This window comes from Brienomyrus brachyistius, chromosome 9 (genome assembly GCF_023856365.1).
Source record: "Brienomyrus brachyistius isolate T26 chromosome 9, BBRACH_0.4, whole genome shotgun sequence".
Classification (NCBI taxonomy): Eukaryota; Metazoa; Chordata; class Actinopteri; order Osteoglossiformes; family Mormyridae; genus Brienomyrus; species Brienomyrus brachyistius.
This window is the reverse complement of record NC_064541.1, coordinates 17,195,538-17,219,088: the sequence shown is the minus strand read 5'-3', so window position 1 is coordinate 17,219,088 and position 23,551 is coordinate 17,195,538. Positions and strand designations below refer to the sequence as shown.

Here is a 23,551-nt window from a genome sequence, read left to right as displayed (position 1 = left end):
GTATCTGATCACTGGGCACATCTCAAACTATAAATTATTCATTCTTCATATGTCAGGTTTACTTGTGAAACTAGAGCTTTATGGGAGTTTTAGGAGCAAAAAAGTAGACTGACAGGGAGCAAAAACCTGGACTGTCCGTGGGTCCCCAAGGACCAAGCTGGGGATAAACTGGTCTAGATCAGTGTTGTGACACCAATGAGACGAAGCCTTGCAAACGTCAATGGAGAGATAAAGGTTCCTTCTTTGCTGACCTGCCTTCTTTTGTTTGCCCAGATTTGGGCCTCAGGTGCTGGTGGCACTCATAGTCCTCCTTCTGACCTGGTGTGGAAGACCCAGAGCTCGTGGGGAACTGGAGACCAGTTTAAAACCACTCTGATCAGCACCAGTGGGGAGGTCAGTACAGCGGGATTAAATATGAACTCATCTTTCTTCCTGTATCCGGCTGTTAAAGTCTCTTATTTTTCACGCTCCCACCAGGAGATGGCGATGAGGAAGGTCACACGCACACTATTCCACGACGTCGATGACGATGATGATATGGTCAGTCTTACAGCTGCAAATGTCCTTCAGCAGTATATACATTTACTCAGGGAGTGATTCTAGGATTTGACCCTGGGGGGGGGGGGGGGGGGTCAGCACCAAAGAGATACGGGATAAAATCACTAAGTGGTTTAGAATAATAATCTTTTAGGGGAGGTGAGACAAAAAAAAAATTGGGAGCTTAAGCTCCCCTAAATGAGGCCAAGAATAATCTATGGATTTAACCATACAAGTCAATCTATGGATTTAACCCCCGCCAAGTCACGTAGTGTTTGTTTGTCTCCCCCTACAGGCAGCACACAGTACCTGCACCGACGGCGAGTACAACCTGCGCAGTCGCACCGTCGTCTGCGGCTCCTGCGGCCAGCCGTCCGAGAAGGCTTCCGGCAGCTCCGTGACGGCCAGCTCCTTCCGAAGCAGTGGCAGCAGCGGAGGGGGGCTCCCGGAGAGCTTTATCTCCCACTCCTACGTGGTGGGCAGCAACATGCCCCGGCAGGTGAGGGCAGGCGACACACCGATCCGTGGGCTTCTCCGTAAGGAGGAGAAGCTTTCATGTGGCATGACAGCGTCCAGCTCGGAAGGCGATTAAATTAGATGAACCTCAATCATTTGTAGCTAGACAAAGTGGCCACGCCTCCGATTGGATGATTCGGGGGTGGCTGAGCGGCCCCACCCTGGGCCTTTTCAGGACAGCCAGGTGTGCCCAGGACCCTGGCACGAAGTGGCACAAAATGCCACCCGGTGAACTGTAGAACCCGGCCAAACTCGTTAGCTGCGATACGTGATTTATAGATGAATTACAGTTCCAGTTTGCTGACCAGTGACGACCAGTGAGGACAGCTGACCGATGCCTGTACATTGCTACTCCCTGACCTACCCACCTCCCATTCTGCCTGCCCACAGGTCGGTCCCAGGGCTGAGAGCTGCGCTATCATGTAGGACCAAAGACATCCCTGCCACGTTGATGACGAGAGGAAAAACAGCCATTTTCTATCCATGAAAGATGTTTTTCTATTTTGTTTTATATATGTGTTAGGAGAACTGATCTTATTTTTTTTATTATATATATATATATATATATATATAACCTGCAGGTATTTTTATATATGGTTAGCATAGACTTGCTTTTGAATGATATTAAGCGGTGGCATTTTATCTCAGAAATATTCTTTTTTTACCCAGTTAAATTTTTGCTTGTCAAATGAAACTTTTACCAGGAGGCCGCAGTGTAGCTCGATATTCTGGAACCTCTGACAGATGGTAGATTTTACTGATTGGAGAGAAGGGTTCCCCTCCATAGATTATGCTGAGTGGGGAGCCTCGACAGTACAGTTTGGGGACCTGCCAGTGGTTCCATGCCCCTCCCATCACCCTGCCAAGAGGATGCAGATAAGAGTGCGCTGTCACACAGCAGTTCGATCCATACCTGGCTTTCCTAATGAATGTGTTGCCTGTCACCATGTAGCATGCACAGCAGTGTTTATGCATTAATGAATTATGCCCTCCTACTCACCCTTTGCACTCGGAGTTGGAGAGTTCCTGTTCCAGTGTCTGACAGGAGGTGTAAGTTCTCGTTGCACAGAGTGAAATGTGCTTTTCCATCGCCTTCCACATTCTTGGGTTGAATCTCTGGCCTTTAGACCCCCTTGAAGCTTACGGATGCCTTCATCGTAAGTTTTTTTTGCCAATCGACAACCTCTGCATCACAAATGGATACCGTAAGGTTTCATACCGTAGCTGATCATCAGGAAGTATATTTTTGAATACAATTTTATATTTGTAGAAAGTGACCTTGATTGATTTTTTTTTAAACAGGGAATGCTTGCATCTATGCTGTCTCCATTGTTAGTATATAAAACTTGTTCAGATTATTTCATGAAAGGCTGAGGCAGGCCAACTTGTTTTAAAACGCACATCAACTATGTAATGAAGATAAACTTTGTGACATTTGCACACACTTACCTATATAGAGGTAATTGCTTGACAGGAAATTAAATGGGAAGTATTATTTTGGTGTGCTGATATTGGCAGCTTAAATGTTTTTGAATTTATTTTTCATTTCACCATCATAGTTTTGCAAGAAAATATTTGTAGTCCTTGTCTCCTTATTGAGTAAGATGGACTGTATATTTATTTCCAAGTGCTCTATACACAAAGCACCATTGGTGAAAATGGATGCCTTTCATGTTGTACTTCGTTGGAGTTAACGGACAAGGTCTGTATTTGCAGATACAATAAGGACAACTAACAAAATTAGGTTCAGTTACTGTTGGAAATATTCACTGTTTAAGTGCCCCTTTGCTCTAGTGAAAGCATCAGACTTTATTAACACCCACGTGGAATGAAAACTTTTTTTTTCTTTTGCGATTGTTCAGATAGAAGCTAAATACTATGTCTTACGGTTTCATTGCTTTTCGTAGTGAGAATTCATTTACCAGTCTAGTCGGAGGCAGTGTTGGCAGACTTTGCTGTCTGCACTGGTCACCTGTTAGCTTAGGTTGCTTGCAAAATACGTATGTAGCTCCTGGCTTGCTTTGATTTATACGAAGGCAGGAAAATGTAGGGTTAGGGTTAGGGTTAGGGTTAGCCAACAGGCTGCAGTATTGCATGTTACCCCTTTCGTTTAGTTTTACGCAGTTGTATTTTTTAGTTATAAAGCATTATCTGACGCATGCGGGTGGCTCTTGGAAAAAGAGATGTTTGATTTATCGTTTCGATTTCACTGGCTGTGCTGTTGCCTCACACCTCCAGGACTGGCCGTTTCAATCCCACCTGGTAGTGTGGGGTTTGCACGCTCTCCCCGTATCACGTGGGCCGCAATTCAGAAGACGTGCAATTAGCGTAACTGGTGTCTTTAAAATGTCTAAAGCTTACGATGTTTTTCGGGGGTGTATGTACCCCGTGATGGACTGGCATCCTGTCCAGGGTGCACCCCCAGCCTTATGTGCTGTGCTGCCTGGGACCGGCTCCCGGTTATGCGGCCCAGGATGAGCATTTAGAGGATGGATAGTATTTCAGATGATGTTCAAAAAGAGGTGATGTTTTTATCTAGTCAAAGACGTTGCAATTTTAAAGTTATTTCAACAAATGATAAAACTGCTTGACTAACTTTAGTCAGTGTTTTTACTCCTCAAATTAGCTTTAACACTAATTGGCTTGAAGAGATGTTAGAATGATTAAATAGAGAGACGACTCTGCACTCCATGCCTTACTTTTTTATTGCTATTCATAAAAAAAGCCCGTCTCTTCTGAAAATCCATTGTCATTGTCAGGCATACTGCTCACTTCACATACTGCATTTTGCCTACTACAAAGTAATTAAGTATGCAATTTCGGACAAATGCGATGTCAGCCATTGTCTGTGAAATCTGTTTTCTTGTTCGGTACAATAGTTACAGAAGGAAAAGGTCCCCACATTTTCTACAGCATTTAAAAAAGAACATCTGCTTATGCATTTGTGAAGCTGTAGCGATACTTATGGATAAAAATCATTGTACTTATATTTTCAAGTTTCATCTGCTTGCAGGTTTGCATGGTGATATGAAACAGTACCGATCATTAAACCAAAGAAGTGTATAACCAAAAAAAGATGGATATTTTTTCTATTTAAAGGTAAACACTAACTATGTATTTTCTACAGCAGGAGACGATGATTAGAATATAGGGCTCCCTCAAAATGGAATACTGTGCTACTTTCTTATAAACTTTGTGTAACTACAAAGGTCCTTCCCTTTCAAACATAATTTGTAATGTCCATTTCATTCCAAATAAATCAAGTTATTATAAAGCTGTTTAATTTTTTTTTTTTGAGTCTATGAATAAATCCACTGTACATTATATAGAAGGCTTGTTACATTCAAAATAAGCAGTACTGGTACAATCAAATTCTGTTGTCTATAAAGAAACTTTGCCAGGTTTTACGGAAAAATGTAGTATTCTCAGAATCGAGAACCACTGATAACCAGTTATACAACATATAGTACCTCTGAAGAGTCCACCAAAAGCAAGAGGTCACTGAACATGATTAATGTAATTTAATGAGTGTAATTACTCCTTGGACATTTTAATTCTGACCTGAAAATCATATTTCTGGCCTCATGCAAATAAGCATTTGCAAATTTGCTATCCAATCCCAAGAATGAAATATTGCAGTCTTGTGCGAGAGAGTTGAAATGTACTGCAAATACTCCCTAAAACCCCTTTTCACCATGCAATGTCAAGTCAGTCCAACAGGTGGCAGCATTTCCAAGTTTAAGGTTTGTAAAGCAAAAAAAAAAAAAAACTGGTGGTCAGTGGGGTAGCTTCCGTAGTGTGGGGGAGGGCGGTCGGCGAACTGGGGGGAGATCATAATGCCCTGGGATGTGGCTGTTGACTGGGAGGTCATAGTGATTCTGGGACTCTGGGACACTGTAGAGGGAACATTGTTCTGAAAGACAGGGGAGGAAAAAGAGATGGAAAATCCAGTCAACAGGGTTCAGTCGGGAGCAGATTTTGTCAGTTTGCGTTATCAAAGGAAGCCCATTATACATGAAACACAATTTTTAGGCATTAAGTGACTCATTGAAATTTGTTTTGACATCCATGCTTCAACTGAGACTGATAGACTGATAGCAGGTAACGATCACTATTGCTTTCACTGTGATGGTGAATGGTCTCATATTTCCAGTGTGGAGTTTGGACACCCCAGATGCGGCTGTTATTCAAACTGCTAGTTAACTAGGCAGCTAATAACTTAATCCCTCCCTGAACGTTGCATATTCGATTTGATTTTATTGGAAAGTATGGAGCAGCTCTGTGGACAGCAAAATACAACAAGTCCTTTTGTGAGATCTCACAATACTTTAGCGTCACTATTAATAACTGCACTGTGTCCGTGTGGAGTGCAAAGGGTGGAATTAATGGAGTGATGAGTATAAAACTCAATGACAAACATGGCCAATAAAGTGCTTTAAGCATTGGTCTATGTATATTTTTATACATATTCATTAATAATTGCATTGTAACTCAATCATTCATCACCAGTAACTGTGAGACAGTTATTGAACATGAAGTGTAACTGTAAACACTGCAATATTAATAAAAAATACACCTGTAGAATATGGAATATTAAGGGTTGTTGTTGCTTGATTTTGATGAATGATATTACAGACAGAAAACTAAATATACAGCTAATTTTATTGCAGTGTCATAGTTATTACACACAAACCTGATTTCTGGGAACAACTCACTGGTATTTTCGCTTGGAGATATGCGGATCGATATTGAAATGTTCTAGGAACTGGAATATAAAACTTCAACAACACGGTAAAGCTTAATATTCAGTGTACTGGCTGTAATACATTTCAACAAAAAAGCAAGTAACAGTCTTTGGTTTTCCAGAATCCTTTACAAGTAAATATTAATTAATATTTCATTGTTTTTATGTGAACTTCATGTTCAATAGCGGTCTCGCTTGCAGTCACTGGCACTGACATGGACACAGTGAAACTGCTATAGTAGTGTGCATTCTCTCCCACAGTTTAAAGCTTAAAGCACATTTCACTGGACATGTCTGTGCTATTCAGTCAATTAATTCTATCGTACTTTTTTACGGACGCAGTGCAGTTATTAATAGTAACAGAAAAAAATATTGCAAGTTCTCGTTATTCTCGTCCCATGTTCCCCTGGGGGCTCTGTTAGGAAAGAAATGTCAGAGGTGCTCATCTTTTCTATCTGCTTTTACTTGTTCTGTATTACAATTCAGTCCCCCCCCCCCCCCCGCCCAAAAAAAAAAACCATAAAGATATAATTAAACATGCAAGAATGCGACTATTTATCATGGCAGGATGGATCGTAGCATGTTGCATCGTCCCATCAGGCTGGCCAGAAGGTACCGGATATTACCGTCTCCGAACTGTCGCAATCCTCATGCTGCATTTGCTCACATTTTACATCTGCTTCCTCAAACAGCCCTTTGACCGCCAAAGACCGCTGTGTACCTCTGTGCGGTTCCTGAGTCACTGCGCAGGGCTTCTCACTGCAGATGGGCGACTTCATCTCCACATAGCTGCTCTCCACCGGGCGGAATGGGGACATGGGCAGGTCCTTGATGGTGGCATATGGGTTCTCGCTGTTCAGAGACGTGCTGCTCACAGCCACAGATGAGTTTTTCGACAACTCTGTTTGGACAACAAAAAGAGCAGCATTATATTAGCCAGTCACAACAAGGCCGTGGAAGGCTATTAAGCTATGGAAATGTTCAAAGTGTCCATTTTTCCTAACGTTCCCAGAACCTAATCCCACTGCTACAACTGTTGCTACTACTATGTCTAATGGCTACGCCAAGGGAATTGAAATGTAAATTGAAGTGTACATTTGCATTACAAATCCATTCCGTTCAGCTGTTTTTTAACGTAGGAGGATGGAAATTTTCCATTTGCGAGTTATCGGGAATGCATCAATACATCGCCATGACACTAGTGATTATGAATAATATATAAAATACGCCTGTTTTTCCTTCTCATCCACGGATATCGACACAGAACACTGGTATCTCCATTCATTGTGCCCAATCAGATGGTGATGATGCAAGCAGCTTGGTTCAGTCACGCTTTTGGCCCAGTTGGGAAGCAGGGCGATGTCACGGCAGGTTCAGCTGGATTATGGATGCATAGTTTACAATAGAAAACCGCCAGTTATTCAGGCTGTTCTTGGCGTCACTGGAAAAGCTTCATAATAATATCAACACAAATAAAGGTCACGGGAGCAGGGTGAGTAGCAACTGTTGTTTTATACCTCAAAGGTCATGGGTGCCAGGTTGGATAGCATGTTCCATTTATAAAACAACATTTATAAAATAATATTTTTCAATATAAATTATGATAAAAGGATGTTCAGGTAATAATGTTGTCGTGCTGATACTGACAGAACGTTAAAATGTAAAATGTGGAAATGATGGTCGTTTAACGTTACAGTAAGAACGTTCTCTGCCAATTTTGACACTGCGAGAACATTCCCTGTTAGCTGGAATTTTACCGGATTGTCCCATGTTTAACCGGATTGTCCCGTATTGAAAAATACCAGATCAGACTGAAAAAGAATTTAATTCAGGCTGCACAACCAACACCCCACCCTCACCAACTGTTTATTTTTTATTTTATTGTTGGGGGGTCAGTTTTATTATTGGGTATGGGGAGGGGGGGTGTTGAAATATGGGAACATAATGACAGAATAATGTTTAAAACACATGGTGCACCAGGTCCTGTGGAAGAATTTCCTGTGCTGTTATATGACCACGCACAGCAATTGTCAGGCCTAATGACTCCCAAGATGGCTGCCCACAGCAAGAGCAAATGCAGACTGAAGTCGTCCTTTGACTTTCTCCAAACATTAGGCCATAAGATTTTTCTAATAAATAGTGAATGATGGCACAGCAGAACGTTATTATTAGCCCTGCCTTAAATTCCAGCTCTGTGAAGCTCATTATATACAGTTTTTGCTGAGAGAAGTTAGCTGAAGTGCTGAGTGATTCCTGTGGAAATCTTTGTGGTTGTTTTGTGGTGTTTAGCAACTATCCCCAGAGCTCCAGACTAACTTTTTCCACTAGTAGCGCTGGTCCTCCTTGCTGAAAATATTAGGAGCACCAGCACAAAGTTACATCTACATGCAACGCAACACATACATACTATTTATCTTAACTGTGTTACTAGTAAATTCTTCATTGATAAACATACATTTTACAGAAATAACAATGTGATGTTTTATTTTAAGGGAAAACATTTTAAGTTGTTTTTGTGTCATCTTTATGGTTTTACGTCTTCTTAATGTTTTTGAGCTGTGTTAATGTTAATGTGTTCTGGGCTTTCAGGGTCAACTGGGCCAAAAGTGGGACTAAACTGAGCTGATTGTGTCACCATCATCAGACTGGTCAAAATGCATGGAGATACCAATGACCTGTGGTCATATGCACGGATTACTTGAAGGAAAAAGGATATATTCTATATATTATACATTATTAGTAATACTGCACATCGCGACATATTGATGCATTCCCGATAACAGAATGGATTCATAATGTAAGTTTAGGCAAGCTAATGTTAATTCCGCTAGCATTTGTTGCTAACATAACACAGCCATTCTCATAGATGTGCTACTGGAAATTAGCACATAGTAAATCATGTTGTACACCAGGTAAATAGTAAATATGCATCTCTTTGGCTTTACATTATTGTTGCTCTCCAAACCCAACAACACCTTTACCGAGCCGACCAGAAAAATCTAAGTGAGCTGGAACAGCGCAGTAGCTAGTCTCCGCGGTACAGGTCGGGTGCGGCCTGGTTCCCGTACGTCAGTGGAAACGCGCCAGAAATGAGCTGTTCTTTCAAATCTGGAGCTGCTCCACTAGCCTTAAAAGTGACTGCGCTCAAGGGAAGGATAAAAGACGCAATCAGTCAGGAAATGCCTGGTCATTGTCACGGCTGTTATTGAATGGACCACAACTGAACCTTACCGCTGTCATTAAAGCAAGTCAGCTATGAACAGGATCACACAACACATCTTTGAAGGATATGATTTGGCTTAATGACTGAGTGTGATGGAACCCACCCTTTTCTTTGTGGACATGTTCCTGGGGGTGTTTCCAGTCGGCAGGCAGTGTGGCGTTGCACTCCACCCCAAACAGCCCCAGCCTCTCCCTCTCCACGTTCTTCACATTGCAGAACACTCGATTATTGGTGTTCTGCTTTGGAGACAAACTGGCCAATCAGATACACCCGCTCAGATACATCACCTGCTTGCGATAGTGTTCAGATTTGATATTAAGTTATCAACATGATCTTTCAGAGCACCCCGCTGTCCATATGCTGTTGTCTAAGCAAAACTGACTCTTGTACATCCATTGGATTTGACCACAAATCTGCATCGTAAGGTGAATCGACAAGATGTCGCCTAATGTGACCTTTCTTAACATCGCCATTTTGGATACTGTTAGAAGTGCTATAATTAGGTTTCCCACTTCAGAGTCAGAATCACTTCAGCTGATGCATAAAATACCTGTTACATTGTCACATCTGTGATAAAGTGCTTCAAGTAGTGATGAGAGAAACGAAACTCGGGATCATACAGGTTGTGAGCCTGGTAGACATGTGGGCTCAGTGATGACAGTGAGAGCGGCAGACACCTGCCTTGATAGACATGAGGGAGCGGTCCTGGTTGTTGGGGACCTGGGGAAGGGGTGGCCTGTTTTGGGACAGTGTGTGGTAACTGGGGTTGGAGTAGAAGTGATGGTAGCCATGTGGGATGTCTAAGGAATAACAGAAGGAATGCAGTTAGGGACTATTCTCAAGTCAAAGCACAAGAAGAACTGAACTATTTAGCTAAGCACAGAAGCCTTACAGTTTTAAAGTAGTTTGTAAAACCTGAAGTAGCTCAAAGTGTCCTCCCTGACATGGATTATCTGCTCACCGTAGTTGGCGATCAGCTTCTCCCCAGCTGTTCGTGAACACCATTAGCTACCAGATTCTCTCCAGCCACTTGCACTAATATATAGCTTCGGTCATAACACTGGTCAGCTGTGGCCTGTTCACCCAGAAGGAACACACCTGGTATGGTGCTCTCCAAGCTGGCCGCATGGCTGGAGGAGAAGACCACGGCCGGCACGGTGCTCTGCTTGTCCTTGCGACGGCGCTGGTAGAGCAGGAGAAGAGCGAGCAACAAGGCCGCGAAGACCACCAGCGTCGCTATTCCGGCCACGGCGCCCCACGAGTCCCGCTCCACCGGAGACATCACGCTCACTACCTGCCCTGAGGGGGAGGGACTTGCTGTTTGGGACTGACCACCAGTCCTATTTGTTGTGATTGATTAACCAACTTCAGAATGCACTGCTGTCAGGTGACTAAATGTGATAACAAATCACATTCAGGTCAACAACAATCAGATTAAATTTTGTGTAATCCTAGAAGACACCCACGCAGATACGGGATGAAATTCTCACTTCTGCGTGCGAGTAGGTGAACTGACGTCTCTAAATGGCCCAAGGTGTGTGCTTGTAAGTGTCTGCCCTGTGTTGTACTGGCACCCGATTTAATGGGTCTCCTGCCCTGTGCCTTAGGTTTCCTGGAAGAGGTTCCAGGTTCACTGTGACCCTCTACTACACTGTCACTCAATTCAGTTCTTGTAGACCGACAATTGGTTCTCGTTTTAGCTCCCTCCGAGTTCCCTGCCAGACAGTCGACACTTTTGCTCCCTCCTTGCTCTCAGTAGGGGAGCAAAAACATGAACTGTCTGTGGTCCCCGAGGATGGATTGGGAAACACTGCACTACCAGATGAGTTATATTGAAGATTGGATTCATTCTTACAAAAAAAGCAGTTTTACTTACCCTCTTTGCAGTTTGCTTCCAGCCCGGACTCACACACACACACCCCGGTGCGGTGATCGCAGCTCGCATTGGGCAGACATGAACAGGTGTGGGCACAGTTTGGACCAAACGTTCCAGGGGCGCACTCTGCAAGCGAAGGAGTGCCCAGAGATGGCGTCATAAGATACCAAAAGTTAGGAATCTTACTGTCACGGTGCATACAACTTCATTTAGCGGCAGGCTTTCCAGCAATACAGCACCTGGATACTTACTGGACTGGCAGTAGGGACCGGTGTAACCTACTGGGCACAGACATGCTCCGGTCACATGACTGCAGGACCCTTCACATAGGCAGCGCAAGCTACAGCCCGCGCCGTACGTCCCCTGGGTGCAGCCTAAAGATGCAGAGAAGAATCGGGCAGACTGCCTATGACATCATAGAGACTGCCTATGACATCATAGTGTCATACACACAAACTAATCAGCCCCGTGAGCCCATTTCACATTGGTATGGTGTACATCCATCCATTTTCCAAACCGCTTATCCTACTGGGTCGCGGGGGGTCCGGAGCCTATCCCGGAAGCAATGGGCACGAGGCAGGGAACAACCCAGGATGGGGGGCCAGCCCATCGCAGGGCACACTCACACACCATTCACTCTCACACACATTCCTACGGGCAATTTAGCAACTCCAATTAGCCTCAGCATATTTTTGGACTGTAGGAGGGAAACCGGAGTACCTGGAGGAAACCCCACGACGACATGGATAGAACATGCAAACTCCACACACATGTGACCCAGGCGAAAGACTCGAACCCGGGTCCCAGAGGTGTGAGGCAACAGTGCTAACCACTGCACCACCATGCCGCCCCGGCATGGTGTACAGTACATATTTGCTACCAGTCTACTGAGGGTCTGGGTCACGGTCTCACTCTGTGGTGCACATGGGGCATATCACTGTTTCAGTAAGACTAGGTCTGTCTGACTGGTCTGTACATGAGTGTGGATGTGAGGGGGACAGTGACCGGACCCGTCCTCATGGTGGCGTAATGACACTTACATGCAGTGGTTTCAATGCCGCAAACCAGTGGACACAATTTTATTTCGTTCCATGAATCATTCCACGCAGTTAGCTAGGGCCCGATGACGTTTTCAATGCCTTCATTTAACGGCCGCTTCCATCCAAAGCGACTTACAACTGAGGAAGCAGCGTGTTCTGTTCCCGTTCCTGGTAGCAGCATTCTAACCTTTGTTTTGGCGACCCCTGCTGGTGGTTTGTGTAATTGTCGTCTTCTCATATTTTCCAGATTGGTTTCATCTGTGCAGATTCTTCACCTGAAGCCTGTCTGTGTTTTGTCATAAAAGGAGTTCAGCCCGGTTTGAATGGGACGGGACGTGTGTCAGCAGCCCAGACTCCGGAGGTCTTTGTTATGAACCCTGGCTATGCTAATTTAAGTGGCTTTAGTGCAATAATAGATGGTGAGCCAATTTTTTTCTATGTCTCCTTTATGTTGCGGTTGGTGGTGATTGGCTGCAACAAGGGTCAGTCTGTCCCTGGGCCAATTAGGAGTCAAGGTCGCTCCGGAGCCCCAAGAGAGTGACATCACTCTGCTGATCACAAGATCTGAATCAGCAGGCTTCCAATTACTAGCACGCAGTTCTAACCTGCAGAGTCACACGGTGTCACACGGTATCCCATGATGACTTGCCTCACTTTAGCCATAAGCTATAAACTCACCACTTACTTACAGGATCTGACGTAAAGCCTTGCAGTTTTGCTTAAGGCACTTAAAGGGAATTTTTGCTAAAAGAGAATTTTCCCAAAGTTAAGTGTGACATTCAGGTCACCAGTGTCACACTTCCAGAGCTGGACTAATGTGTGATAGAAGGGTTACCTTGGTCACACCGGGGCCCGGTGTAGCCAGGGTCACACTGGCACCGGCCTGTGACGTGGTGGCAGGGGGTGGAGGAGTGGACACACGGGGCACATGGTGCACTGCACTGTGAGCCGTAGAGGCCTGGGCTGCAAACTGGGAGAGACGCAGGAAGCCAAGGAGAGGCACAGAGGGTGAGATCTTCACTAATTAATAGCCATAGAATTGTCAAAGCAATGGATTAGCCGGAATATAAATCAAAAAGGCTGCACAGTAATGCTTAGGAAATGGATTTATGACAGGAAATCAGAGGATCTTGGGGAGAGAAAATCTTAGGAACTTCCTTGAACATCTGCCACGCAACCAACTATTATTATTATTTCATAACTATTATTATAAAAATGTGAAAAAAGAGAAGTCAAGAAGACAAATTTGAAAGAAAGCAGATTCTGCGCTTACTTTGACTACAGTGTGGACCCTGGTACCCGGGATTACATACGCAGCTCCCACTGTGTGGCAGGCAGGTGGCGCTGTTTTGGCAGGAGCAGCTCTGGTTGCAGTGGCGCCCCCAGGATCCCGCTGGGCAGGGCTGGGCACAGTGTTTACCTGACGGGGCAGGGTGAGCAGTCAGTAGGGCCAGTGGGTTTAATGAGTCATGGCAAACATCTGTAGCAGCCGTGAGGTAACCAGGGCGTAGAAGAGAGGAGCTCAGAGGACCTGCCCAGCCGGGGAGACACTGGCACTGGCCGGTGAACTGGTGGCAGCCATCGGCATGCAGGCAGTCGCAGTGCAGCAAACACCCGGGACCGTAGGCACCTCTCTGCACAAAAGGGCACAAAGGGAGACTGACATCATTACAATGCAAATCACACCATAGGTGTTAATATTCAGACATTTAACTGAGGATTACAGCATGTCTGCTGATACAAAATGGGTTCAGTCTTAGAGGCAGCTTTGTATGAAGTAAAAATTACAATTAAAAATTAGCCTCAGGTTTGATGATTTTTTTAATTCCTAAAAGTAACGCTTTTCAGCAATGCATTATAGACAAGTATTAATTAAATAGTACTGTACAATTGCATGATAAGAAAATAAAATTTAAGTGCCTAAAATGTAAATTAATAGCAAATATCATGCTTTGTAAAAAGTAGGATTTAAAGAGAATATGTAAGCTTTGAGAAATTTCAGTTGAATGATATTGAGGGCTTGTGATGATAGATACCGGACATGGTTGGTCACACAGCGCCCCCTGCCAGCCGGCAGTGCACGTGCAAGTGCCATCTATGGGATCGCATGATGCCCCATTTGCACACTGGCACGTTCCATTGCAGTTTGGACCCCAAGTGCCGCCCGAGCACGGGATGGTACAGTCCAAGCCTTTCCATCCTAGAAAGAAGTTCATGGTCAATCCATATGAAAGCTAACAGTATTTCTCATCTGTTACCAGTAATGTAGTGATACATAATGTAACTAGTTTAAAACTGCCTGCGACTGAAACTGCAATAAAGCAGGTCCCAGATAGGGGGCGCCAAAGCGAAGAGAATGTGGGGCCTCACCCTCTCTGCAGAGGCAGGTTCCATCAATGGGGGAGCAGGCCAGGGCATTGGCGCAGGCACAGCTGAGGGAACAGTTGGTCCCATAGGCGCCTGAAGCACACAGACCCTCACAGTGGTCCCCCTGCGGAGCACATGGCAGACTGGCTCACTCTCTGCACACCACATCTCAGCACGACACCAAAAGGCACAGCTTTGATCGCTCAGATCCAGCATATCGCTCCAGATGTTTCTCATGTGTGGATCCCCGATGGAGGCATGACATCACATCCGGTCATCAGACTCCCTCTCCACCTTCCAGAAACACCAACACCCATCTGTTCCAAGAATAACTAGCCTGATGTCACTCCACGTTCACTGAAAGCCCTTAATGCTGCACTACCTGCTCATTGCACTTATTGTCTTATTAGGCTCTTGCTTTATTTGGAAGGTAGTGTGCAGCTTTGGCTCCAATTCTGCTCACACTTGTGCCTGGAAGCTCAGCCAAGCTGCACTATTGCCTACTTGACAGCTGTATGTTTGTAATGCGATGTTTGCGTCACTCGTATGTCGCCCCGTTCAAAAGTGGCGGCTAAATAAGAATTAACGTAAATGTAAAAATATCCCGGCCAAAGTCCATTGCTGAACTCCAGTTCTCTTCCACAGAAGCGTCACGGCGATAGTCACTTACGGTGTAGCCCGGCGCACACCAGCAGCGCCCGCTGACGCTGTCACAGGTACCCCCGTTCAGGCACAGGCAGGTTTCCTGGCAACCGTGGCCGTAGTAACCGTGCGGGCATGTCTCGCTGCAGAACAGCCCCGCCCAGCCGGGGGAGCATGTGCACTCGCCCTTCATGGGGTGACAGCTGCCAAGGAGAGATGGGGGAGTTACAGCGTTTGGACCGAAGACCACATACATCACAACCATCACCCCCTGTGCGGCTGATTAGTTACGCCCCCAGGGGTCTGAGAAAGGGGCCCCTTAACCCTTAACTCCCCTTCGACGACTTCTACTGCCCCCCCCCCCCCCACCCAATTGACAATTGACAGCTGATAAAAATTCCCTGGCAGAACACAAGTGGGGGGGAACTGAGGGCTGAAATAGCCCAAAGGCCTCTGACCAGGTCACAGTGCCTCTGCCTAGATCCAGCTGAGCTACGATCAGCATTGAATAGCCCTGGTCACTGTATCCCAATCCGGTCCTAACAGCAGCTGAGATGGAGCAAAAATGTGGGCTGTCTGTGGGTCCCTGGGGAGTGGGGCTGGGAAACATTATAAAAGACGAGTAATAGAACAAAACCCGCTGACATCAGCCACGCTGGGGCTGCCCACCTGAGCGTGTTTCCACGGTGACACTGGCAGCGGTGCTCGCAGTGCAGGCCGTACGTCCCCTCCGCACACATCCTGTCCTGGCACCGGGGTCCCCGGAAGCCCGGCTCACACAGGCAGCCCCCGTCCACGTGGTAGCAGCGTGCCCCGTTGGCACAGTCGCAGGTACCCTGGCAGCCTGGGCCGTACGTGCCCACCGGGCATTCCTCGTGGCATCTGAGGGCGGGGAAATGTGTCCGTTATCCAGTGATACCTCAGGCAGTGAGATGTTACTGCAGAGCAGCAGCCTTGAACTGGCTGAAGATGATGCCACTTTACATAAAATTACCTGCCGAATAATTAAAATACAGAAACGTATATTAGTTGGTTATATCAAAACAGGAAGGAGTTCCTGTCCAAGAATTTGTCTGACGCCACACCCACTGCACCCTGCAGGGGGCAGTACCTGTCTCCGGTGAAGCCGGGAGTGCACTGACAGTGTCCGGTCTCGGGGTCACAGTGCCCTGTGTTGTGACACACACACTCATGGGTGCAGTTGGCCCCAAATCTTCCCTGGGGACAGCGTTCGGTGCACATGGGTCCCTGGGCGGTCAGAATTAGACAGGGACAGGAAAGGAATGAGGCAGGATAGTCACCATGGGCCCTTCAGTTTGGAGGCCCTTAGTACTGTACGTATCTTTCAAGGGTGTAACTTTGGATTAAACATCGGGGGGAGGGGGGGGGCTGAGGTCCCCACCCACTGATCATGACAATATGATTTTTTTTGGAGGGGAGGGGGAGGAGTAGCATTGGCCAGTTCTGATTATTGAGGGGGTTACAACCCCCCCTATCCCCCCCCCCCATGGTCTGACTCCCTCCCATCTCTGGCAACTGACAGGTTTTATCTAACAAAGACAACACATAACAATTCATTTATCTGACAGCTTTGTCCAAAGCAACTCACAGTAGAGGGGCGAGTCACAACTTACATTCGTTACCAGGGATTAGAACCCACAACCTTTGCACTGCAAGCACAATGTTGTACTTTTTGAGCTATAGGAATGACAGACTTCCCTCTGTTTCTAATGGGTGTGGTCAGCAGGTGAATAAAATAATTCAAACAAACTGTACTAGTAACTGTGAGACAACCAATAAAAATTGACTAGCATCGCAAAATGTTCCCCCTCCCCGGATGGGCATACCGTCCAGCCTGGCAGGCAGGCACAGATCCCTGCCCCCTGGCAATGGCCCTCATTCTGGCAGGGGCATCGTGGAGGGCAACTCTGACAGGGCTTTTCACACCTGAGGAAGGGGGACAGTTCAGATAAATCATTAAATAGGCACGAAATCAGATGTTAAAATAGGGACCCCCCCGGCCCTGGGTTGGTGAAATCTATCTAGGTTAGTTTTCGGCGACCCACAGACAGTCCACATTTTTGCTCCTTCCCAGCTCCCGGTGTGTCTAGGGAGCAAAAACGTGAACTGTCTGCAGGTCTCTAGGGGGTCCTATCAGTAAGGTGGTGGGCCCCACTTAAATTTATTTCTGGCTATGGGCCTGTTCATATCAGAAACTGATATGGCAACTCACTAATGTAAAGTGAACTGCATCTAGCATACCGTGTTTAGCCAAAAATTTTATTTCACATGGCAGCAACTTTCAGTTGCAATCAGTGTTTGGACTTTGGAGATGCTGGAATCTGGACGTATATAAACAGTGCCGGCTCCATATCAGTGTTACTGGCTTTGGCATATAAATCCATACAACATGGCCTCACATTTCTGCAGGTTGATGTAACGTGAAGTTTTTGGGCGAATACACTGTGAAATGTGGTTTAAATCTCAAACCACAGCTCTTTTCTTATTTTGTAAAGTGACTCTAGAGATCCAACAGTGTCGTAAGCTTTAAGACTTCGTATGGGCTTACATTTCTAATAAGGGCGGAAAAGTGCAACGAACAATCTAAATTTCTACAAATCCTCTAAAAATCTAACCTAAGGAAGACAAATACACCAGAATAATTTCACAAAGGTTTCCTGGCTATTTCGTTGTGGTGCATTCAAGATGGGGAAACACATGGATTAACAATTACTGCGTTTTATGTCTTGGCAATTATGCGGCGCAATTTTAAATGCAGAGGTGCGGGACACACAAGCATGCAGCATTCATGTCATTATTGAAACAGTAAGTCCACATTCATTGCATTTAAAAGATGAGCAACATTCTAGAAAACCAAAAAAAAAAAAAAAAAAAAAAAAACTTACAGGGTCCCAGTGAAACCCTCCTTGCAATAGCACCCCCCCGTCTCTTTGTCACATGACCCTCCAATTCCGCACAGGCACTTCTGCAGACAGTCTTTTCCAAAGGTCCCCGGAGGACAGGGCTCCTCGCAGTTTCGGCCAGTGTATCCGTGGCGACACTGGCAGAAGCCGGACAGGGGATCACACTGTCCCCCATTCTCACACTTGCAGAAATGGCTGCAGTCATCGCCCCAGTGTTTCTCATCACAGTCTAGAAGAGAAACAGAGCATTACACACATGACTTTGGATTAATTTGAAGAGAAGCGTGGAAGATCCGGGGCGGATGCCTGCAGCTGCAGAACAAGGGCTGTTGTTTAAGACGAGCTTTGATTACTTCATAGTACCTCATTGAAGGCCACGATATATTATAGCGACTGATGAACATACAGGAACACCTGGCATTTGACATCGATGATGACATAACCGCAGTGCAGTATGTCTAATTTGGCATTAACTTTTACATATAGTGTTACACAGTGTGATACATTTGCGACATGCAGATTTGCATGGAGCTGAGAAAGATAAATGGGGCTGAAATCAGGAATTCCACTGATGTAATGCTCGGGGAGTGCGATTCACACGCAGGGGTTAGATTTCACTCGCGTCGGTGTAAAGGGAGCCATCTGATGAGGCCTTGATGCTATACGAGGCCGGCTGTGTCTCTCGGCATATCTCACGCCAGTCGTATGTTTTTCAGGTGAAATGAAAGCTGTAATATGAAATACAAATGCGAAACACCCAAAATTAACAAAAAAATATCTAGAAAATAGTGAGCTCTATAACAGACATGTAAAGCACCTAAAATTTCGGAAGAAATCCTCAGCAGCTGTTTCCACTTTTTGTCCATGACGCCTCTTTGGCTTCGGTCCCAAATATGCAGAGTGGGAGTTTGATTAAATCCTAACCGGAACCTTTTTTTTTCATCACCTGGTTAAGTGTGTCGGATTTTGTCCAACACGTCAATTATAACAAATATTTCCCTACCAATGAGAAACATAAGCATTTGCATTAGATTTACCAAGGAGACTAAAGATCTATTATCTTAGTTACAAATCTATTGCTTTGCAAGTCAATATAGAGGATTTATTTTGAATCCACAATTGTTTTGCATGCTTGCCAATTCTACGGCTTTTCTGTCTGTGTACATATGTACTTCGTCAGGAAATCGCTCAGCCAGTAATCCGATCAAGTGCAAATTTCTTGGTGTCTGCTGTCACATTACTTCTGTCATCCTTGATTGCATGTCATTGCTCTGTGATTAGTTTATTGAACTCACTCCAATGCATGCTTTTATTGTTAAGATAATCATGAAAATTGGCATATAGGGGAATGTTCGAGAACGTTGGAAAATTCCATGCATTCTCCCAGTGCACCATGGGGCTGGGTGTAGTGCCTCCAACCTCCTTTTGTCACCCCAGCTCCTCCCCAGCACACAGCTTAATGCCGTTTCACTTAAACCCTTCTGCCGACTGCTAAGAGCAGCTTGACAGGGAAACAGTGAGGAAAATATCACATCTCAAAGGACACAGATCCATAAAAAGGGGTTTTTAAGGCCAAAAGCTGCAAAAAAAAACCCCTCTGTGCTCCTTTCACAGAATCCCTCAAAGGGCATCGCGTCGTACCCATTCCCTCACAGAATCCCTCAAACGGCATCGCGTCGTACCCATTGCCTCACAGAATCCCTCAAACGGCATCGCGTCGTACCCATTCCCTCACAGAATCCCTCAAACGGCATCGCGTCGTACCCATTGCCTCACAGAATCCCTCAAACGGCATCGCGTCGTACCCATTGCCTCACAGAATCCCTCAAACGGCATCGCGTCGTACCCATTCCCTCACAGAATCCCTCAAACGGCATCGCGTCGTACCCATTCCCTCACAGAATCCCTCAAAGGGCATCGCGTCGTACCCATTCCCTCACAGAATCCCTCAAACGGCATCACGTCGTACCCATTCCCTCACAGAATCCCTCAAACGGCATCGCGTCGTACCCATGCCCTCACAGAATCCCTCAAACGGCATCGCGTCGTACCCATTCCCTCACAGAATCCCTCAAACGGCATCGCGTCGTACCCATTCCCTCACAGAATCCCTCAAACGGCATAGCGTCGTACCCATTCCCTCACAGAATCCCTCAAACGGCATCGCGTCGTACCCATTCCCTCACAGAATCCCTCAAACGGCATCGCGTCGTGCCCATTCCCTCACAGAATTACAAGCAGTGCACTTCGCCTTCCTGAATTTTTGTTTTCTAGCCAACAGGAAATGGAGTGCAGGTGAAGGAGAGCTTGGACAGCCGCTGCTGCTGACCAGAAGTCCAAAGTACCGACTCTTAAATACCCTAACTGAGGTTTCTGGGAATCCACGCAACGGGTCTGTGCCTTTAGTAGGGCTGCCCAGTGTGAATGTTGGGTTACGTGCCAACGCACGGGAGGCCGCTACCTACTTACCACTGGAGCAGTCTTCCCCACGCCAGCCGGTCTCACACTGGCAGCGGTCCGGCGCCAGGCAGCGCCCGTGCACACACTCCTTGGTGCAATGAGCTGCCAGATCGAGGAGACATGGATATGACACGGACAGGCTATAACCCACATTTTCCCGTTTTCGCCATTCCCTGTCTCCATACCAAACTAAAAAAAGCTCTTCCAGTTTTCCTTTCCTGGATAAAACTGGCTGAAGAATGACTTATATTCCTGTCTTAGATCAGTGTGCAGTAAACAGTATTTTAAAATGAACCCCTGATTTTCTAAATTAGTTCATTTGGAGGTTTATCAGGTCCCAAATGCTTAGCACCTGAAAACTAGCCTAAGGTCCTTGGCACAGAGTCTGTGGGGCAGAAACGTTAATTACATTTACTGCATAAATTATGCTTGTTAAATCTAAATAACAATTTTACACTGCACTTAAACCACTGGGAGGGAACCACTGCCGACAAGTTAGATTAACTGGAAGCTACTTTTAAGTGCCTCTACGATTGAGTTGTACCACCTTGGCTTTCCTTTAATACTCCTAACAGAGTGGGAGATTCCTTGTTTATCTCTCTCCCCCAGTACTTACGGACACATTTTTCCCCGCTCTCGTAATATCCAGGGCAGCACTGGTACCTCCTGCGGTAATCCATCTTCACGGCCTGCCGGTAAGCGGTCTTGTACGTGATCCTGTGCGTGATAAACAGAATGCGCCGTCACCACCTTGGATAGCCCGCACGTGGTGGGCCGGCCGGCCGAGCGAGCGGTACACACTTCTGCTGGTTGCACCCATAGAAGCCCCAGGCGTTAGCGCAGGGCTGCGTGGACGTCTGGGCAAAGGGGCGGCTGTAGGACTCCTTCACCGATGTGGTGTAGCTGGGAGGGGAGGCAGCAGATCCATGCATTAGGCATATAAATGGTATGCAAGTATAACATTTTAACATACAGCCTTTGAGGACGGCTCTTCCCCGCCTTCTCCTTGTTACCTCTCCCACAGGCTGCACACATAGGGGTCCCTAGGGTTCAAGGGCCAGGAGAGATCGAGGAAGAAGCAGAGGAAGAGGAGGGTACAGCAACTCTTCATGGATCTCACCATCCTAGGAAACAAGACATCGCAGAACGCGTAATTGAAAGGTTGCAGGTTCGAATCCCTGAGCAGCAAGGCACCACTGAGGTACCCTGAGCAAGGTGCCGCCCTCAAGCACTGCCCCCCGGGTGCTGAATTAGCTGCCCCCTGCTATGTCACATATGGGTTGAGCGCAGAGAACACATTTCGTTGTTGTGCACTGTGTGCCGTGGTGTGTCAACAATGACAATTAATTACTAAATTCATTAAATTCTAAGAAATGTCCCCCCAATTTGGCCAGCAAACGACACCAGCTAAAGCATAAGGAGGTTTTCTGTAAGGGAACCGAAGCAAAGCACTGGTATAACCGGACGGTGTTTTGGGGGCGAACACAGCGACTCCACGACAAACTGCATTTCAGAAACATCTGTAGGCTCTCATCACCATTGTATGATGAGGTCATTAACGGCAATAATATAACTGGTAGGACATTGCCTGTCAGAGTGATTCATGAAGGAAAATTCCAGAACAAGAATATGCTTTTAAAAATTTGTTTTCTAAACATGCTACACTGAACAATATAAACTATAAAAAAATTCCAAAAGTATTTTGGCTAATATAAGCTTAGTGTGGTAGTATTTTGACTGAATTCCTGATTAAGTAATATTATATAAGAAGATTTATGGACAGTTTTGTAGTTTAAACTATTATTAGCAGGCTATTAGCCTATACTGAGATCTTTGGTCTGTATAATTCAAAATGGTCCTTCATGAGCTGCAGAACATTTACCGCATGCAACTTTAGACGAATTTGAAAGAGAAAAGTTCTGGATTAAGACGACAACAAATGAGGCTTAATCGCCTGTCATATCATCAATCACAGCCGCCACCGGCCCTCACACGCTGGCACAGCAGCAGGCCCCTCCCCTGTCGACATACAGCTTGTGCACACATCTGGATCCCATCACCGGGCCCACCCCCCCAGGGGGGGTGCAATAGCTGAGGGCTGGCGGTGGCTCGCAAGGAACTCCAAGCTGAGGGCTCCCCAAGAACTCCCAAGGAAACAGCCCAGATGAGTCCTCACGGGCTTTTCGTGGCTCCATCGCACACGACGAGAACGTCGGCTACCTTCCCCCCCGTCGGGTTGGAGTCCCACACTGGTTCCTGCTGGTTTTCTTTACTTTTCCTGAAAATAGCAGCTGATCTCTGCTTTAATTTTATGTTGTTGTGAAACCAGCATTCCGAATCTCCAAGTATTTGCATATCTCTGCATAACTGGAAATACCATTATTGTACAAGTCTGTGATGGGATAAATTATACGCTACATGTTATATAATCAGAAGGCTGGGATTACAGACAAAAAGCCAAAATAGTGGTAATATAAATGATTGAATTTCACGTGTCTTTCCATCCATTATCCACTCCTATTGTCCAATAATTCAAGCAACTGTTTGTCCTCCTTGGCAAATCACAGCTCCCACAATCACCCAGTGGTTTTATTCTACGACTACAGAAGATCGTTTGACCTTCGGTTGTAAGAAATATCATTCAAATTTGGCTAGCTGGAGAAATTCAAAGAGGAACAAAAACAAAAATGAAAAACAAAACGTTAAAAATGGAAGGCGAATGTTTCTTATTAAGAGAAGCAATTGCCTTTATTGGTCCCCACAATCGAGCGGGTAATTAATTTGAAAAAGGTTTTTTTTTTTTTCCCCTCGTATTACTGCATTACGTCTTGACCACAGGAGTTTACACATGTGCTGTTAAACCCAACATGACTGCTATAAACTCAAAAAGACAAAAAATGCAACTTCTGTGAATCGCAGTTAAAGTTCGAAGTAAACACTGACTGTGAGATACATTATGAAGCAGTTAAGGTGGATTAACTCCTCCTGTAGACGTATTTTAGATGATTCTGTATGACCATAAATCAGGACGAGGAACACAAAGCACTTGTTTACAATAAAATGGATTCGAATATAGTTTGAGTAACCAGCAACAAACAAAAACTGTAATTAGTTCTGGATAAACAGCGATCTTAATAAGGAGGTTCATAGCGAGTAAACAAGGTGACGTCACGGCTATGGTCAGGGGCTCAGACATGCGGTACATTCTAACACAGGCTATGT

At 45.6% G+C, this 23,551-nt stretch overlaps 2 protein-coding genes across 11 annotated transcripts in view; one reads left to right on the top strand and one right to left on the bottom strand.

The window, feature by feature from the left end:
* LOC125748523 (lamin-A-like) overlaps positions 1 to 2,052 on the top strand; it is a 56,698-nt gene extending 54,646 nt beyond the window's left edge. For all 9 annotated transcript variants that reach the window (XM_049024776.1, XM_049024770.1, XM_049024769.1 and 6 more), the window contains 4 exons: positions 274 to 393; positions 478 to 540; positions 833 to 1,036; positions 1,444 to 2,052. In XM_049024776.1, coding sequence (XP_048880733.1) covers positions 274 to 393; positions 478 to 540; positions 833 to 1,036; positions 1,444 to 1,479 — 423 coding nt within the window. In that variant the 3' untranslated portion in view covers positions 1,480 to 2,052. The remainder of the gene's footprint in view (positions 1 to 273; positions 394 to 477; positions 541 to 832; positions 1,037 to 1,443) is intronic.
* Positions 2,053 to 3,740: 1,688 nt separating this feature from the next.
* Positions 3,741 to 23,551, bottom strand: part of LOC125748522 (platelet endothelial aggregation receptor 1-like) — a 32,958-nt gene continuing 13,147 nt past the window's right edge. For both annotated transcript variants that reach the window (XM_049024768.1, XM_049024767.1), the window contains exons 3-23: positions 21,343 to 21,453; positions 21,131 to 21,232; positions 20,946 to 21,046; positions 20,339 to 20,431; positions 17,852 to 18,098; positions 16,793 to 16,892; positions 16,057 to 16,193; positions 15,615 to 15,827; positions 14,974 to 15,148; positions 14,307 to 14,427; positions 13,973 to 14,136; positions 13,468 to 13,570; positions 13,210 to 13,356; positions 12,772 to 12,906; positions 11,148 to 11,270; positions 10,897 to 11,022; positions 10,119 to 10,319; positions 9,702 to 9,820; positions 9,124 to 9,256; positions 6,519 to 6,698; positions 3,741 to 4,966 (exon numbers count right to left, since the gene is read on the bottom strand). In XM_049024768.1, the coding sequence (XP_048880725.1) occupies positions 4,830 to 4,966; positions 6,519 to 6,698; positions 9,124 to 9,256; positions 9,702 to 9,820; positions 10,119 to 10,319; positions 10,897 to 11,022; positions 11,148 to 11,270; positions 12,772 to 12,906; positions 13,210 to 13,356; positions 13,468 to 13,570; positions 13,973 to 14,136; positions 14,307 to 14,427; positions 14,974 to 15,148; positions 15,615 to 15,827; positions 16,057 to 16,193; positions 16,793 to 16,892; positions 17,852 to 18,098; positions 20,339 to 20,431; positions 20,946 to 21,046; positions 21,131 to 21,232; positions 21,343 to 21,452 (2,967 nt within the window). In that variant the 5' untranslated portion in view covers position 21,453 and the 3' untranslated portion in view covers positions 3,741 to 4,829. The remainder of the gene's footprint in view (positions 4,967 to 6,518; positions 6,699 to 9,123; positions 9,257 to 9,701; positions 9,821 to 10,118; positions 10,320 to 10,896; positions 11,023 to 11,147; positions 11,271 to 12,771; positions 12,907 to 13,209; positions 13,357 to 13,467; positions 13,571 to 13,972; positions 14,137 to 14,306; positions 14,428 to 14,973; positions 15,149 to 15,614; positions 15,828 to 16,056; positions 16,194 to 16,792; positions 16,893 to 17,851; positions 18,099 to 20,338; positions 20,432 to 20,945; positions 21,047 to 21,130; positions 21,233 to 21,342; positions 21,454 to 23,551) is intronic.